This window comes from Hyaena hyaena, unplaced genomic scaffold (genome assembly GCF_003009895.1).
Source record: "Hyaena hyaena isolate Hyena2069 unplaced genomic scaffold, ASM300989v1 scaffold_638, whole genome shotgun sequence".
NCBI classification, from domain to species: Eukaryota; Metazoa; Chordata; class Mammalia; order Carnivora; family Hyaenidae; genus Hyaena; species Hyaena hyaena.
In genome coordinates, this window is record NW_024081270.1 from 95017 (window position 1) to 112624 (window position 17608).

General features: G+C 48.4%; 1 protein-coding gene across 1 annotated transcript in view; it reads left to right on the plus strand.

Moving 5' to 3' along the window:
* Positions 1-9602: 9602 nt before the first annotated feature.
* MMP20 (matrix metallopeptidase 20) overlaps positions 9603-17608 on the plus strand; it is a 58516-nt gene continuing 50510 nt past the window's right edge. Inside the window, exon 1 of the mRNA XM_039216554.1 lies at positions 9603-9728. Within this exon, the coding sequence (XP_039072485.1) occupies positions 9603-9728 (126 nt within the window). The remainder of the gene's footprint in view (positions 9729-17608) is intronic.

Here is a 17608-nt window from a genome sequence, read left to right on the forward strand (position 1 = left end):
CTGTTCTTTTCTTTGCAACCTATTGGGCGGCACGTTGTGTCCATTTATCTCCTTAGAGGCTGATGGTAAGCTCCCCCTGGTGACTGAGACATTTCGCGGGATAATGCCTGTAGCTGGGTAAAACCCCCTTGCTTTATCCCCTTTTACCCACTACTCTTAGCCTCCCTTGAGGTTTCTTATCTCGATCAATCATCACTAAGATGGCTTCCAAATCATTATTTCCTCAACCATCGTTCCCTTTGTGTCTATTTATTAGCTGGCTTTCTACTTCAGGGAACAGCTTTCTCTTCTCTCCCTAGTTTCTGTGTTTATATCGGTATAGACTCACGGGTCCCTATTTCACCCATTGGACTATAACCCACTACTATCATCATGTATTCTGATGCTGAGTGTCCCAAATTTGACCAGAGGAGGCTCCAACAAGCAGTGTTGGGTCCTTTAGACGCGCCTCCACCACTGCCTGAGCACTTCCTTAGTGCCCAGCACCACAAAATCCTCCATGCTCTTCTCTTCATTTCCCTCCCCCAGCGCCAGTCTCTGCAATTTCCCAGAAGCCCTGCTTCCTCTCCATGGAGGTGGCCTTGAAAGCAAAATCTGGGTACAAGGTGTGCACATTGTTATGGGTGTATCTCTCCTCCCTTTCTGTGGACACCGATGGGAAACATACATGGGTGTGTGTGTGCATACACACCCCTGCACACTTAGCTCCGCATTTATTTCTGTGTCACAGGAGCTTTCACCAACACCTGCGTTCCCATGCTCGCTGGCTTCATTGAAGCTTCATCTGTGCCTCTCTTTTCTGACAGTGAGAAACCTGGCTCCTCTTATCTTAGGCCTCTCGATGGAGCCAATCTCGACCCTGCTGGGCTGCGGCCTCTCACTGCCCCCCTTACATATGCCCTGACTCCTGCTCAGGCCTGTCTTTCCCAACATACCATCGCCATTTGACTTTGCTTAATGGCTTTTGGGGAAGGAAGGAAGGAAGGAAGGGAGAAGGGAAGGAAGGAAGGGGGGAGGGAGGGAGGAGGAAAGAAGAAACCCAATAAATTATTTTTTTAAGGCAGGGGAAGGGAAGCTCAAGATCTTTCTAGAAAGAGACAAGTGGATGACCTGTTTGACGTTAGGGTCAAGGCTGCCTTACCTCTCTTCTTCGCCTACTCTCTCCACAGGGGAGTCTTACGGCTTTAACATCACCTACACTTTGTGCCTCCTGCTTTCACGTCTCCAGCCTCAACCCCCCCCCCCCGCCCCCACACAGGATGTGCGACCCGCTGTCCACCTGCAATCACACGGAACGTCCACCACGGAGCGCCCATTCCCCTGGCTCCCACCTTCACACCTTCTCTGCTCCTTCCTGTCTTGGCAGAAAATACTAACTGACATCCACTGAGGACTTGGGACATGTCCACAGCTTCAGAAGCTATGCACGCCCTGACCCTTAGCCCTCCTAACACGCCTGCAGGGGTGCACCATCCTCACCGTGCTCCTCCGGATGAGGAGGTGGAGACACAGATGGGTTTGTGTCTCAGCCACGGTCGGTGCCTCACTCTTCCCCCTCAGCCTGCCTTGGAGGCTGCCTGGCTTGGAGGTGACAGGCAAGTCCCACGTCTTTCTGGTCACAGGCGCGCACCTGGCAGGTGTGGGACACAGTCACGTGGGACACAGTCTGCATGCTCCTGAAAATGAATGTCCCAAGAGCAACCTTAGGGGTGCGTGGCTAACTCGCCCAGCTTACTCGTCCTTCCTGGGCACAGGTCCGAAGGCTCCACCCAGGGTCTTAGGGGTCCTCAGTGGGGCTGAGTCCCGAATGCCCTCAGTGGTAACCTTGTCGTTCATGTACCCCTTCTCCCTGGGAAATGACACAGGAAATCCCCCCCATATTTGCAGGGTCAGTGCACCCAGAGCCACATCTCCGAGACATTGGGCACCAGTTCCTGGTGAAGGGGGAAGAGTCTACACCCAGGCCGACTGTCCCCGCTGATGCAACATGGCCACCATTTTCCACGCTGCCTTCACGCCTTGCTGGGAGGGAGCAGGATTCACCCCCGCTCCTCCACGGCTCATGCCGCGCTCTTGCCGGCGGCCCGCCGCACCCACTCTGCGCGCCCCAGATCTGACCACCGCGGCCCACTTTAAGCCAGGGGCCCTCTTACTCGGGCACGCGCCGGAGTCCGCCGGCTCGCTTCTTGAATCACGGGTTGCTGGGCCCCCACGGCCAGTTCCTGATTTAGCAGGTTTGGGGGAGGCAGGAATTTACAAGTTCCCGGGTGGTGCGGACGCAGCCGGTCCCGGGGCCACCCCTGCACGACCACCGGCCTCACGACCACCGTCTCCGGCCTGGACGCGGAGCAGCCCGCCTGGAGTCCGAGCCACCCCCCTGGGCACCTCAGGGCCCGACGCATCTGCCCCAAAGCGCTCGGGTGCCTCCCGCTGCCGGGGCCTGGGGTTCGGCGCGGCCTGGACGGGCGTGCTCCAGCCTGCGCCCCTCCGGCTCCGGCCCCGCGCCCGCCTCCCGCTGGGCGCCCGCCTCCCCGCCCCTCGCGCGGGCCACGCACCGGACGCGCGGCTTGGCGGCCTGGGATCGCACGAGCGCGTGTCCTCACGGTTCGCGACCTGAGCCCCCCGGGCGGGCCCGGCGCCCCCGGCCTCGGAGCGGGTTGGACCCTGGCCTCTGCCTTCCGGCTTCGTCGTCAGAACTGGGTGAGGGGTCTCTTCCGACGGACCGCGCTCTGCCCGCCTTGCCCGCCCTGCACCCCCGGGCCACCGCGTGCGGACAGCACGCCAGTCTCCCGGACGAGGGGCTCCTCCGTGTCCCCTGCTCCGTCACCCCGGCCCCCGTCGCCAGACCCGCTCCTTTGCCAGTCAGCACCCCGCCCACTGCTGGACCCTCCCCCGCCCCTGCCCCTCCCAGCAGTGCTCTCGCTCGGGCCTCCCCACGCCCCCCCCCCTCCCCGAGGGCACGGCAGGTGTCTCCCCCTGGAGGCCCCGAGGCGCCGACGCGCAGGAGCACGTTTCTCTTTACCTTCTGGACACGGCGTCGGGTGCGGGCGGCGGACCCACGCGTCCGAGAAACTCCGGGTCGGCGCTCAGGCCTTGCGGTCCTCACGCGCAGACCGAAGGGCACGCCGACACAGCCCTTCAGAATCCCACGCGCTGGCTTGGAAATGCGTGACGGCTTTCAAGGGAAGCGTGTATGGCTACAGACAGAGTCTGACGCGCACACTCCTGGTGTCCGTGCTGCCGGTTCCCTTCCCGCTGTTCACCTAGAAGCACGTGCTTTTCTTTAGCAAACTGGCACCGAATTTGTCCAATTTTGTAGTTTGCTCTTTTGGTTCAAGTTGTTCTTTTAATATTTTACGCACTGCTATTTTATTTCTAATGACTGAATCATACAACGTTGAGTTGACATAACTTCTAAAACCACTTCTGTATTTTTAGACATCAAAGCAGTTTCTAAGTTTTTGCTCAATAATGAGACGTAAAATAAACATTTTTGAGGGCGCCTGGGTGGCTCAGTCAGTTAAGCATCTGACTTCGCCCAGGTCATGATCTCAGGGTTCATGAGTTTGAGCCCACAGCGGGCTCTGTGCAGACAGCTCAGAGCCTGGAGTCTGTTCAGTCTGTGTCTCCCTCTCTCTCTGACCCTCCCCTGCTCATGCTGCCTCTCTCTCTCTCTCAGAAATAAATAAAACATCAAAAATTAAAAAAAAAAATAAACGTTTTTGTTTCTAGTCTTGTATTAGTGGAAATCCTTAGAGACAGAATGTGGCCCAAACGGCACAGCCCCTTTTATGGCTCTGGGTATATATGACATGATTGCTTTTTGGAAGGATTCTGCCCACCTGCAGTGGGAAGGCGCATGTGTCTGTCACCGAGTCAGTCCGTGTTTATCTGAGGTGTGCTCCAAGTCACCATCTTAGTGCACCAACCGATCTGAGCTCCTGCCGTGTAGAAACAGTGCCTCATCTTTGTATTCCCAGTGCCTAAAAAGTGACTGATGGTCTTGAACTGGGTATGAATTAAGTGAAATAAACACATGTGATTGAATGAAATTGAATGAATTTATTGAAAAAATTATTGAATATATTGAACATAGTGAACTTATCTATATTTCATATATATTTATTTCTATTTATGTATATATACTTATAATTATGCATGTAAGTACATAAACTGAAAAAAATCATCTAGTCTAACTTCCCCACATACACCCCAGCCACAGACAGAGCCCCACACAACTCAGCCCCTTCCTCTCCTCGAAGCGTCTCTGTCCTGTAACCAAAGGCTCCCGGAGGCAAGTTCACAAACTTCTTCAATAGCTCGTTTTAATGCCAACAATTCTTAGATGTTTCCTTCTCTCCAACCAAACTCATGTGTGGTATAAGTAAGTCTGTTCTCCGCCCCCCTCCTCTTCCCTCCACTCCCCAACCCTCCCCTCTCCCCCCTTTCCTCTCCTCTTGGTGAACCCTCACCCCTGCTCCCCACGGTGGATACACGGGTCAGCTCCCCAGGCCCTCTCTGCTATGCTCATTCTCACGAGCAATGTCAGACCATTTGCCTATTTTCTGTGTGGGATTCTGAGGAAAGTCTTTGATTTCAAAGACAGTTTTTCTTTCTACTTTTATTCCATCTGACTCTAGAATATGTTTACTTAGAAATTCAGAAGAGCAGTCGTTTCTCTCCATTCTTAATAAAAACTTCTCGACTTCAAAAAGTCATAATACAACCACAAAATAGAGTATTGCGTGAATTACAAGTAAGTGACTATTTTTTATCAGTCGGCCTTCAAAGTGGCGTATATTTCCTGGAGAGATCTGGAAGGAAGACTGTGGTGAGCTGGGGAAGGGGGGCGTTCTTCCCGGTGGGGACAGAACTCCTTAGAAATCCAGAAATGTAATCCCTTATGAAAGCTACTTCCTAGAGATGGAAAGACAGAAAGGAGGGTAACGGTTGGGCTGTTGGCGGTGACGAAGGACATCACCAGTCAGGGGGCTGGGCCGGCGGGCTGGCCGTGTTCTGTGAGGCCAGACCCAGGAGCCCCGGGGAGCCGGGCGGCCCCCCTGCCAGGCGCAGAGCCCCGCCAGCGCCGCTGCAGGGCCCGGGCCCGGGGCACGGACGTTCCCGTGACTGTCAGGGGCACGGGCTCTGAGCTCCAGCGGATCTTGGTTAAAATCTTGGAGCGCCAGCTTCTCCTGAAACATGAGATGTCCTGGGAGGCCTGGGGGGCTCAGTCTGTTAAGCGATCGACTCTTAACTCAATTTCTGTTCAGGTCATGATCTCCGTTCATGAGATTCAGCCCTGCATTGGGCCCCATGCTGACAGCACAGAGCCTGCTTGGGATTCTAAACAAACAAACACACATTTAAAAAAAGAAAACTGAGCACATACTTCAATGCCTAGCATACAATACGGGTTTGGGAGAAGTTCTGACACCCTGGGGAAGCACTACACACCTTGGTTTGATTTCAAAGTTACCCCTTCGAGGGCCATCTTGATTTTCCTTATTCGCTTTAGTCATTCAGTCACTCATCCACGGGTTCATACACGCAGCAACTGTTCACGGTGCAACTATTTTGTGCCAGGCCCTACTCTGAGTGCTAGGCACTAGTACTGAGTACTGAGTACTAGGGGATAGAATACGTACAGTCCTGATCCCCGCGGAAATCACATTCTAGCAGTGACGGACCTGCTACGCCAATGTACACATTTGACAACATAGTGCTTTATTTGTTCCCACAGCTGCTCCATCCAATGAACACTGGTATCTCAGAACTAAGAAAATATCTCAGATTCATTTTTTATTAGCCCATCCCAGTACTTCTGGGAAATTTCTCCGATTTGTGGCAAAAAGTAATCCTGGAGTCTCCCATTTATGACCCAGCCCGAGCGCTGAGCTGAGCATCCATTAGCTGTTTGAATCTTCTCCATGCCCTGTGAGACAGGATTCATCTTCACGCCACCAAGCAGGAGGTGGTGCCGACGGCCTCCTGGACTGCGGGGGACATTTCCCGGGTTTGGTTCTGCTTAGTTCTTCGGCCCCTGGCACGAACTTCCTCCCCGGGAGACGTTCCCGCCACACGCACGTGCGGAACATGTCCCGCCTCCTGGCCGACGCCAAGCTGCCCATCCTGCCTGTTGACTCTGCACGTGAGGGTCAGGGCGTGTGACCCAGGCCCAGCCTACTCACCCAGCCCGGGAAGACCCTGGGTGCTGAGGGAAAGGGACCGAGACCACGAGAACCAGGAGCCTGGCAGCAGCCGCATCCGCCACTGAGCTGGCGAACTGTCTGGGGAAGGGAGACGAGGGCCCAGCCACGGTCACTCCTTGGCTTTGGTTTCTTCAGCCCTTGGGCCTGCCGTTCTCCCGGCCTGGTGTCCCAGCCTTCCCGGAAATTCTCTCAGCTACCAGGTGTTTTTTTTTTTTAAAAAAAACCAACCAACCAAACAAACAAAAAGTTTTCTCTTAAATCAGCCAGAACTGGATTTCACTGCTCAAAACGCCGATGGCTAACACATCTAGAAAGTAGCGAGCCAATGTTTGATTGTAGGTCTGTCTGCATACAATTCTGTGCCTCTCACATACGTAAGGCAACTGGGCAGTCGGTTGACTGGTCAACAAGTATTCATCAACCATTCCATCACACGCGGAGCAGACACCATCTCAGAGCCCGGGCGGCGAGGATTTGCTAAAACTCCCATGGGCTGAATTCAGCTGGGATGGGGCAAGAAGCAGTTCTCTGTAGTGAACCTGGTTCTGTGATTTACACCCATTTCCCTTTGAGTTATTGGCACACGGAAACTCCCGTTTAAAGTTGCTGGGAAGTCCGCAGGATCCCCACACGTCACCCCTGCTCGCGGGCCACCGACCTCTGGTTCATGCGTAGCATTGTTCCACAGGTATGACGCTCTCCGTGGTTCCCTGTGATACGGCCTCTCGTTTCATTCCCTTTTAGTCGTTGACTGGCTTTGATATGGTCTCTTTAGGTTGGGACACTTTGGATTTAAATTACGATTTAATACAAGAAGGATAGAAAGAAAGCTGACTTTGCTCCCCTGTAACGAGGAAGAAAACTGGGAAAAGGAAACACCTAGTGAAAAATTACCAGCCTGAGTTGGTCATGGTCTTCTGAAAGGTCAAGGACGTTGCCAAGCGCTGGCCTTGAGGTGGAAGCGATTCACACTAATGTGTAAATGACTTAAAAGAACGTAAGTTGCTAATCCTCTTCCGTGTCTGGACGTTACAACTGAAGAGTCACAGTGGGATCGCCAGGATTGACTGCATTCCTGCATTAGAAGAGCGGACGCTGGAACCTTCTAGAAATCCCTAGGTCACCCCCTTATAGGCTGGTATTGATCCCAGTCTGCTTCCAAAAATGGGACTGAGCGACTCTGAGTTCTGTAGGTGAGACCAGCTTCTGTTGACCCACATTCCTGACTGTCTTCCGCTTCCTGGCTGCCTTTGTCCCCGGATGGTTGGAGGGACTCAAGCGGTGACCTGGGGAGAAGACAAGCCAGCAAAATGGCCAAGTGGAAGCAAGTCTCCTCTTTAATGTGGGCAGCTGCACAAAGGTGTGGGAACAGGAAGCTGCAAAGTTTGAAATCTTTTCCTCTACTCAGACCAAAAGTGACTAGGAGTCTGTGTTGTACATCCATTCATCCATTTATCAAATGAACGTGATTGTGACTTTTGTATCATTCAGTCTTCGAGGAGCTTACACCCTGTGAGTTGAACAAGTCTCATGGAACTCTGATTTTCCTTCTGTTACACAAGAGAGTGCATTCTCAGAGTGCATGACAGACCATGTTAACACGTGTGACAGACACTGATCGAGGACCCGGCTTACTCACTAGACCCCACTCGCAGGCTGCTCACTTCCTTGCAGGAGAGAATCTTGGAACACAACTGAGCGACAGAGAGGAAGCAAGATCACTATGGGAATAAGCTTGAATCTAGTCTAAGTGGAAGGCTAGTCATTTATACATTTTTGTGGCTTAACAAGTATTAGTAATAAATTATTTGCAACAAACTTAAAGAATGATGTTCAAAGACGAGATATGTCATCACCCAAAATCACTGCTCTGGATGGAAAGGGCAGTACTGAATACTTTCTGTGACTGGGATATTCTTGTTACTTTTCACACATTTTTTCATTTTTTCATTCATTTTTTCATTTTCATTTTTTTCATTCCATTCCAGAGCCCGCAATGCTATTTGCTCACCTAATCAGTGTTTTCCAACTGCAGTGTGCCTCAGAATCACCCAGGGGCTTGTGGAAACACAGAAGGCAGGGCCCTGTTCCCAGATTTTTCGATTCAGCAAGTTGATATTTCCAGCAAGTTTCAGGTGACATGGATGCTGCTGGTCCAGGAACCACACTTTGGGAATCATGGTTGGAGTCGTCCATTGATCCATTTGTTCAAATCTTCCAGGTGCCTTGCCCCAAAGTAGAGAGATAGGCCAAATATTATTTTGTAGGAACTGATGTCCACTGGGCACTCTGCTAAGGGCTTTCTCTTGACCTGGTTTACTCCTGTGTGACAATCCCATTTTACAGATGAAACTACCACAGAAAGAGATTGAGTAGACTGCTCAAAGTCATATGGACAGGTGTCAGACTGGGATTTGGATCCATGCCTCCTGGATGCCAAGTGGCTATCAGACACCATGCTATATGCTGTGCCTCTCCCATAACGCTGAGCTCACACACGGTGTCGTCAGTGTTCTGCAGAGAAAAACAAGCAAACAAATTGATGTTCAGGGAGGTTAAACGCCCTGACAAAACTCACACAGCTGGGAAGTATCTCAAAATTGAATCTCACTTTGATGCCAAAGTGCTCTTCGCACTATAAAAGCCGTTTCTCCACGCCAGCTCGAGATCAACATCTACCTTAATCAGAGTCAGGAAAGAGAGTACGATGCCAGTTAATGGGAGTGCACAGAGAAGGGGTAGTTCTGTCCAGCGTTTCGGTGAGCTAACATAGATCTCATGCACCAACTTATTCAAGAGTTTTCAAACAGCTATCAGTCTACTCTCCAGCCTAAGTCAGCACAGTATAATGTGATGTTTCCTTGATGATTCAGGATCCTACGTGCCCAGAACTGTCATCATGAACAGAGTTTGTTATTGATAAATATGGCTGCAGAAGAAGCAGGCTACTGGATGGAGTTTTGGAGGGCAGGGGGCAGAATTACCAAGGACAAATTAAACTGTATTCAAAACATTGACCTCCTCTGTCATCAGAGTGGGAAAAGGCTCCCTCATGGAGACTCATCAAATGTTTCCATTGAACTGAGTTAAAATTAATCAGGTTTACCCCACTTTGGGTAAGCAGCTGACAAACGTCATTAAAACCGACTGTTTTTCTCCTTTGGCGACTCAGTAAATCACAAAGAATGAAGCTTTCCCCAACTCCTGAGTCCTGGTGTGTTACCCCATCATCAGGGAGAGGAATGAGCTGTATAATTACCTTTTGAGACATGAGTCATCCTTGCTCCAAGGGCCCAGACCTGCTGGATGCTATAAAAGCAGCTCGAGGTCGAAGTGCGAAAGCACAGTCTGCCTTCCCCGGGACTGATATAATTGCTGAGCTGCCCGGAGGAGATGAAGGTGCTCCCCGCGTCTGGCCTTGCTGTGCTCCTCATCACAGCTCTGAAGTTCTCCACCGCAGCCCCCTCCCTGTTTGCAGCCACCCCCAGGACCTCAAGGAGCAACTACCACTTGGCGCAGGTTTGTGAATCTTTGCACACCTCCCTCTTCCTCCCCCACCCCAAAAAACCTAAAAGGGTGTAGTGAGAAAACAAGAAAAACAATGTTATTGTTTTACAATCATCGTATAAGTCCAGGGGAGTCTAACGGATCCCACCTCCTGTACAGCGAAGATTGCTGTCCGGTGCGCGTTCGGGGTACATGCTCATGACTAAATAAACGGATATCCAGGTAGCTGGCTTTCTGCAGAAATGGAAGCGGCTTGCAAAAATGCACGCAATATGAAAAGACGAAGCATTTGAAGGGAAATGTAGAAGGAAAATAGGGGTAGAAAACTGAAAACCAAGGTGCAAATTTTGCACGCTGGAGGTAGGTTGTGAAGTTAGTGTTGAGCTTCCTAGCAGTCGCCTCACAAAGATTTCTTGCGTTCACACGTTAGAGAACAACACTTCCTTAGGGCAAACTGGATCAAAATCTCAAGTGAACCGAGTTTTCCCCGATGCCTACCGCTCCTCACTTGCAAGCCTTTCCTCTATAAAGCTGTCTCCCCGAGTACCTTATTCACATACGCTCTCTGTATTTTCTTCTCTGAAGACGCCTCTGGACTAGGTGGAAAGGACACAATACAAATGATGCACGTTCAAATGTTTGCAATGATCACGTGACTCAAAGTGATTCATGTCTAGTTGCTTCCATGCAGTTTTTGCATGTAATGGAAGGTGGCGATCTTTAACCTGAAGAAACACATCTAGGGGGTGCATGTGACTCTTGATCTCGGGGCTGTGGGTTCAAGCCCCATGTTAGAGATTCCTTAAAAATAAAACCTTGGGGGGAATATCCTCTAAGGATGGGACTCCCAACATTAGTGACAGGTGTGCAGATGAGACGTGTCTGCGCCAAAGCCTCGCTCTCAACGGTCTGCCAGATGATAGTGGCCGGGATTCCCAGCCCTGCTCCAGGTTCCTTTCCTACCTGCCAGGCTACACCCCTGCACCGCGCTGGTGGGGGCTCCTCGGAACTGGTTTGCACGCACCTGTGTGGCTTCATCGACTGTGTGCACCATTCGTGCCTTCTAATTAGTCAGCTCCCCCCCCCCGCCACACCAGTCATGAAACACTTTGAGTATCAGCCCTGCTTATACACAACAGACGAGATGCCGAGACCAGAGTTGTTAAACTCAGCGTCCTTAGACTTGAGCCCACTTCACGTAAACTCATTTCAAGATAGCGTGTCTCAGAATTCCAGGGTCTATTTCAAACCGTGTCTCACCAGTGCCAGCTGGCTCTGGGTCCCTTCTCCCCGGATGTGATGTTCCCTCAGCACGCGTCATGCCACTCTGAGGAGCCACACAGCCTTTGTGGCGCGGAAGGAGGGTCACGCTGAGGCCAGACCTGATCCGAGGGAGCCGAAGACGGTGGTTCTAGCCCGGGTCCAGAAAAACGATGGTCATCAGGCCAAACTGCCCCTCGCCTTCCATCTGCTTCTCACTACTGCTTCTGTACCACAACGACAGAGTGTGGCAGAACCGAAAATGTCACCTATCGGCCCTTCGCAGAAGGAACTAACCGACCCTGAGCAGTCTATGCAGGAACAAGACCAGAAAGTCTCAGGAAAAGATATGCTTGCTGGGACTCTTGGAGAAGAGCCAAGTGGCCTCGGATGTTGGGATCCCTCACTTCCGCTCCCTCTCGGGCTCCCTGACACCCTCCTCTCAGAAGGACCTTCAACCAAGGACCCGGGAACCTGGTCAGCACCTTCTTCTGCCTACAGCAGCCCCCATCAGCAGCTCAGGGCAGGAAGAAGCCATCCCTCTTTAGCAGGCTCGAATGATCTGGCAAGGGGCGCCTGGAGGGCTCGGTTGGCTAAGCGTCTGACTCTGGATTTCGGCTCAGGTCACAATCTTACGGTTTGTGAGTTTGAGCCCCTCATCAGGCTCTGTGCTGACAACGTGGAGCCAGATGGGGATTCTGTCACCTCTCTCTGCCCCTCCCCTGCTTGCTCTCTGTATCTTTCCCAAAATAAATAAAAATAAACTTACAAAAAATGATCTGAACAAACCTCGAAAGTGGATCCCAGTGACTAGAAAGAATTAAGGTACCCCTCAGAGTTTATAGAAATACAGCAGCCCCCCTTATTTGCTTTGCACGGTTTCAGTTACCCACAGTCATTCATGATGGGGAAACAGACGATTCTCCTTCTGACATACAGAGGGGTCATTAGCAGCCTAACACCGCGTCACGGCGCCTGCACCATTCACCTCAGTGCATTTCGTCACCTTACATTATCACAAGATTGTGAGTATGGAACAATAAGGTATTTTGAGAGAGAGAGAGAGAGAGCACCCACATTCACATAACTTTTATCACAGTATATCATTATAATTGTTCTGCATTGTTAGTATTTGTTGTTAATCTCTCACTGAGCCTAATTTATAAGTTAAGCTTTATCATAGGTATGTATGTCTCGGAAAAACCAGTACTTATAGGGTCCAGTACTACCGGCAGCTTCAGGCACCCTCTGGGGGTTTGGGGACGTTTCCTCTGTGGGTAAGGGACTTCTATGTGTAACAATACAACAGAGAATAATGCACAAGCGTGCAGTGTCAGCTCATCTGTTCAATGAACAGATGACAGTTTCCTGACAGCTTACTGTGTGCTGTATGCGAGGCTCTGTCCTGTGCACCAGAGAAACACCACTGAACAAAACAAGTCAAATCCCTGTTTCTAGGGCACTTAAGGGGGCAGGGGGGAGAGGTTGCTGGGAGCAGAGAAACAAGGAGCCAATCAACAAAGCGCCCGAGGTTATTTCAACGTGATAAGTGACAGTGAAGGAGGAAACGAGACTGGATGGTAGCGACTGGGACCTCGGGGGACATTTTCGCCTGAGCAGTCCAGGAGGGCTTCTGTGAGGAAGTGACATTCAAGGTGAACCTGAACTCTAAGAAAGAGCCGGTCACATGACTGCCTGGGGGCCAGGGAGCCCGGCCACCACCTCAGGCTGGTGGCAGGAGCTGGGGGAGCGGGTGGCTAGCGGCCCAGGGGGTGCCTGCGAACAGGGTCAGGAAAATTAGCTTCCGGGCGGCTCTCTTCTCCCCAGACCATTTGTCCAGAGACTGCAGCTGGTTTCCTGTGTCCGGAAACACCAGACAAGCAAAATTTCCAAATGCTTCCTGCCAAACCCAGGAGCCCAATAACCTACACTTGAAAACATGAACAAGCTGACTATTTAACACCCTCTCGTAATTCGTTAAATTCTGCTTTGCTGATGAGGATAAAAGCTATGAAAACGATGAACCGATGAAATGCTTAGGCTCTTAAGCCAGAGTTTTATTTCGTTCTTGTTTGTTTTTTAAAAACCAGTAATATCAATACAACGTTTAAAACAACACTTAACAGGCTGTTAAGTTGTCCTTAAAAATAATATAAAATTTTCACTATCATGTTATTATAAACTCATAATTGAAGAAAATAAAAAATTAAAATTGAAACATTCCAAATACAGAATGTTAAATTCAGGTGATTTTACTACAATTTTACTTTCGGTGCTCAAGAGATACTCTAATTTTTACATTTGGTTCCTACATTTATTACTGATTATTGAATCATAAGAAAATTTTGATTTCTATATTGTTTTCCTAAACATCGCCTTAAAGAGTTACAAATATTCCAGACTATAAGTGAGTTATGATTTATTTAATTGAACCCACAGATTATTTTTATATGAAAAGTGTTTCTGTGATCATCTCTGTACACCAGCCTGATCTAAAGGATGATTTTTTTTCCGCACAGATTTCCAGAAGAGGAATTAATAAGTAAAAGGGGGTGTACATTTATTTAAAGTCTTCAATACATTTAAAAGCACTTTCACACCGAGAATCTCATTGGATCCTGACCCTGGTGTGGTCAGTCAAACAAACACCAACCTCATCTTGTAGATAAGAACACCGAAGACACAAACCTGTTACAACCTAGGATTCATCACACAACATCACAAGTCCTCACAATTCCCGGTCTGTGGCTTAGCCAAAACAGAAAGAAATGCTGAAGGAACCATATCTAGAAGTTCACCTTGTTTTGAAGCACACTTAACTCTGAGTTTTAAATTCTTGATTCTCAAGAAGGATGCCAGGAGAGTGCACTGAACAAAGAGCTGAGGGAGGGGGGGACCTGGGTCACTCGCTTGCTAGGACTGACCCTGTAGACCTCCATTATTTTACTCAAACACTGAAAGAAGCAGGAAGAGAACCACCTCAGAGCCAACCCTAAAACCCAGTAATTTTAACAGCGGAAGAGGGACAGGGGTGGGGAGCAAATAGGACATTTCGGGGGGGGGGGGCCTAAAATCCTGGACCAGAGCCAACAACACCCAAGGGTTGAGATGAACATGGATGCAATTCTCAGTCCACATCTAGTGCCTCCCTGAATGTTTTGACTCTGAAAAGATGCTAAAACCTTGCCAATAACTTTGACAAGAATGATTTGGGCCCTCAGGACACCTGATAATTCTTCAAAGAAGCAAATTTGCATATTCTATCCAAAGGAAAGAGCCTAAATATTAACCAAACATGGACTCTGAGCTTAGCACAGTGTCAGATACTGTTTTAATCCTATCGTTTATGCCAGAATGAAAATTTTTGAGCTGAAGATCTAGCATCTTCTGCATATTTTAAAGAAAAAAACATTGTGCAAATGGTATATGTTCACAGTAGAAAAATTATAAAACAGGGCCTCCTGAGTGGCTCAATCAGTTAAGCATCTGACTCAGATGGTTTTGGCTCAGGTCACGATCTCACGATTCGTGGGATCGAGCCCCATGTCAGGCTTGCTGGCTCACTCTCTCTCTCAAAATAAATAAACATTTTTTTTAAAAAAGCAAAAACAAAAAAAAGAAAAATTATAAAACATACGTAATGAAAAAAGAATCATTCTCAATTCCATCACTCAGATAAAACCACTACTCACTCACCCCTTCATCTATATTTTTCAAAGCACTTTGCTGTGACTCAGGGCTGGGATTAGGGTGAGAGAATGAAGCAGGACTGGCCCTTGTCTTTACTTAAAACATTGGTATTTTTTCATCATGGATTTTGTGTATTAATTTTGATTTTAAGGTTTGCACTCAATATTATTTTTCCTGATCACTGAGTTTTTGGCGACGCCTCCTTTCCTCAGCCTAGTCCCGGTTTATGAGTCTCTCCCTCTGTGTGTACCCATCTGCGCACATTTTTCTTTACAAACACGGCTTATGCTGTAAGAGTCGCTCTAAATCTTTTTTCAACTTAATCTATCACGAGCATCTTTTCTTCCGTGATGGTATTTTGTAAACCAAAATTAGAATCCAGAGTGTGAGAGTCACACATATCCTAACAAGGAAACAAAATACTTTGAAATCAACACTGTCTCAGAAAACCTGGAGCATCTGGTCTGCTGCACAGAGCTTCCCCCTGGAAGAGCTGAATCCAGACTTACCGCGAGTGCCCTGTTATCACAGCGTCAACCCGAGCCAAGAGGAATGGCGTGGAGAACTGTCATCTGCAAAAACGATCAGAAACCTAGAATGACAGAATGCGCACTTAAGATGGTCCACCCAGAGATGGAAATGAAACCCAGTGGTCACACCTTTGTTTCAGAGCCCCTCACTGGGCTCCAGGCCTGGGGGCTCCAAGCTGACCCCCTCTCTTCTCTTGGGTCTTCACCTCATTAAGAAACTCACAAGGATGGGGGGCCTGGGTGGCTCAGTCGGTTAAGTGTCCGGCTTCGGCTCAGGTCATGATCTCACGGTTCATGGGTTCCAGCCCCGTGCTGACAGCTCAGAGCCTGGAGTTGCTTCTGATTCTGTGTCTCCCTCCGTCTCTACCCCAACCCCACTTGTGCTCTGTCTCTCTCTGTCTCTCAAAAATAAATAAACATTAAAAACAAAGAATCTCACAGGGACCCACCACTGGGAAAGACAGGAGGAGGGGATGATGAGAACGGGTTGACCCCACAGGGAGGGGACAGAATGCCTAGTCCAAACAGGTGAGCACATCTTGCTCCTTTTAATTTTCTCCTTAACAATTACAGTCAGCATCCACAGAGAAAACCTTGGGATAGAGGAAAACTAAATCATCGCCCGTAATATTACAACTCAGAGGTAATCAGGCTTCATATTCAGACATATTTCTTTCCATTATCTATGTTACTCGGGTTCATTATAAGTTATATGCATATGGTAACTGTCAATATATTGATTGATATCAATTTTAAATGCTAATTTTCATATTAACCTTATATTACTATAGATATATAACAAACATGAGTATAATAAGTACACATATTTATGGTTTGGTTTGGTTTTGGAATTATGATTATAATCTGTATAAGGACTTCCCCTTTGCTTTTCTCAGTATATTGTCCTTGTAATGAGTGCATTATTCCATGCCATTGAATATTTTTCAAAAATGTAATCTTAGGGGTGCCTGAGTGGCTCAGCCGGTTAAGCGTCTGACTTCAGCTCAGGTTGTGATCTCAAGATTTGTGGGTTCGAGCCCCGCGTCGGGCTCTGTGCTGACAGCTCAGAGCCTGGAGCTGCTTCAGATTCTGTGTCCCCCTCTCTCTCTGCCCCTCCCCTGCTCACGCTCTGTCTCTCTCAGTCTCTCAAAAATAAATAAACATTAAAAAAATTGTTTTAAATGTAATTTTAAAGGTCTAGTATTACTCCACATGAATATATAATAAAATGTCCAACATAACCCCTGTTGTTAGACATTAGGGCTGCTTTCAATGTTTTATTTTTTATATATAAAGTGTAGATGTAGCATAAATCATATACAGAATTTATATAGAAGATAAAGTAATGTGATATATAAATATCACAGGCAGCAAATAAATACCTTGTGCATAAAATATGAATATGGAATTTTCTATCAAATACAACATACACTGACATCTTCAGCTGCTCTGTGTGGTTGAAATCCAGGGCCAGCCTCAGGCTCGCGCTCTGCGTTTGCATGATCCTGTCTCACTCCAGCCAGGAAGTCGTAGAAGAGTTTTGAATGATGAACATAGAGGGTTTTTTTTCCTTAAATAGTTTATTGTCAAGTTGGTTTCCATATAACACCCAGTGGAGGTTTTAAGCCTTAATGTGCAAATAAAATAATTTACAGTTAATTTTACTTGCCTTGGGGCACAAAGAGCCAGTCCTGGAAGCCTGGCCCAGAGAGCAGGCTCAGGGCCACACACCCAACAGTGGAAAGCCACCAGACAAACACTCTATCTGTCTCTGTGTAAGACGAGAGGCTGGACCGCAAGGCCTCCGTGTGTGGAAACACACTGAACTTGCATAATGTTTCATGAAAACATGATACCAATAGCCAACTCCCAGAGAATAGTTTTGGTTTTGCAAATCAGATAAAGATTTCAATGACAAATAAATGACTCGTGGGGATTTCTCTCCACTAATTTTTCATCTTACAGTTTATTTATTTATTTTGAAAGAGAGCATGAGTGGGGAGGAGCAGAGAGAGAGGGAGAGAGAGAGAATCCCAGGCAGGCTCCACACTGTCAGTGCAGAGCCTGATGCGAAGCTCAAACTCGGAATTGTGAGATCATGACTTGAGCCTAGATCAAAAGTCAGATGCCCAACCGACTGAGCCACCTAGGCACCCCTATATTTTACTCTTAAAATAATTACTCCTTATAGGAAAACTATGAAAGGTAAGTGAGTAAAAAAAAGAAAATCTCCAATCCCAACAACGCAAACATAATCAGTATTAACAATGCAGCATACGTCCGTCAAAGCTTTATCCATATGAGTGTATTTACTTTTTTTCAAGGCGGGAATATGCCCTCCACACTACGTTTAGCTTGTCGAGAAATGATCCCTTCCTAACCTGAGCACGGGTCTGTCCCAGAGACGGTGCA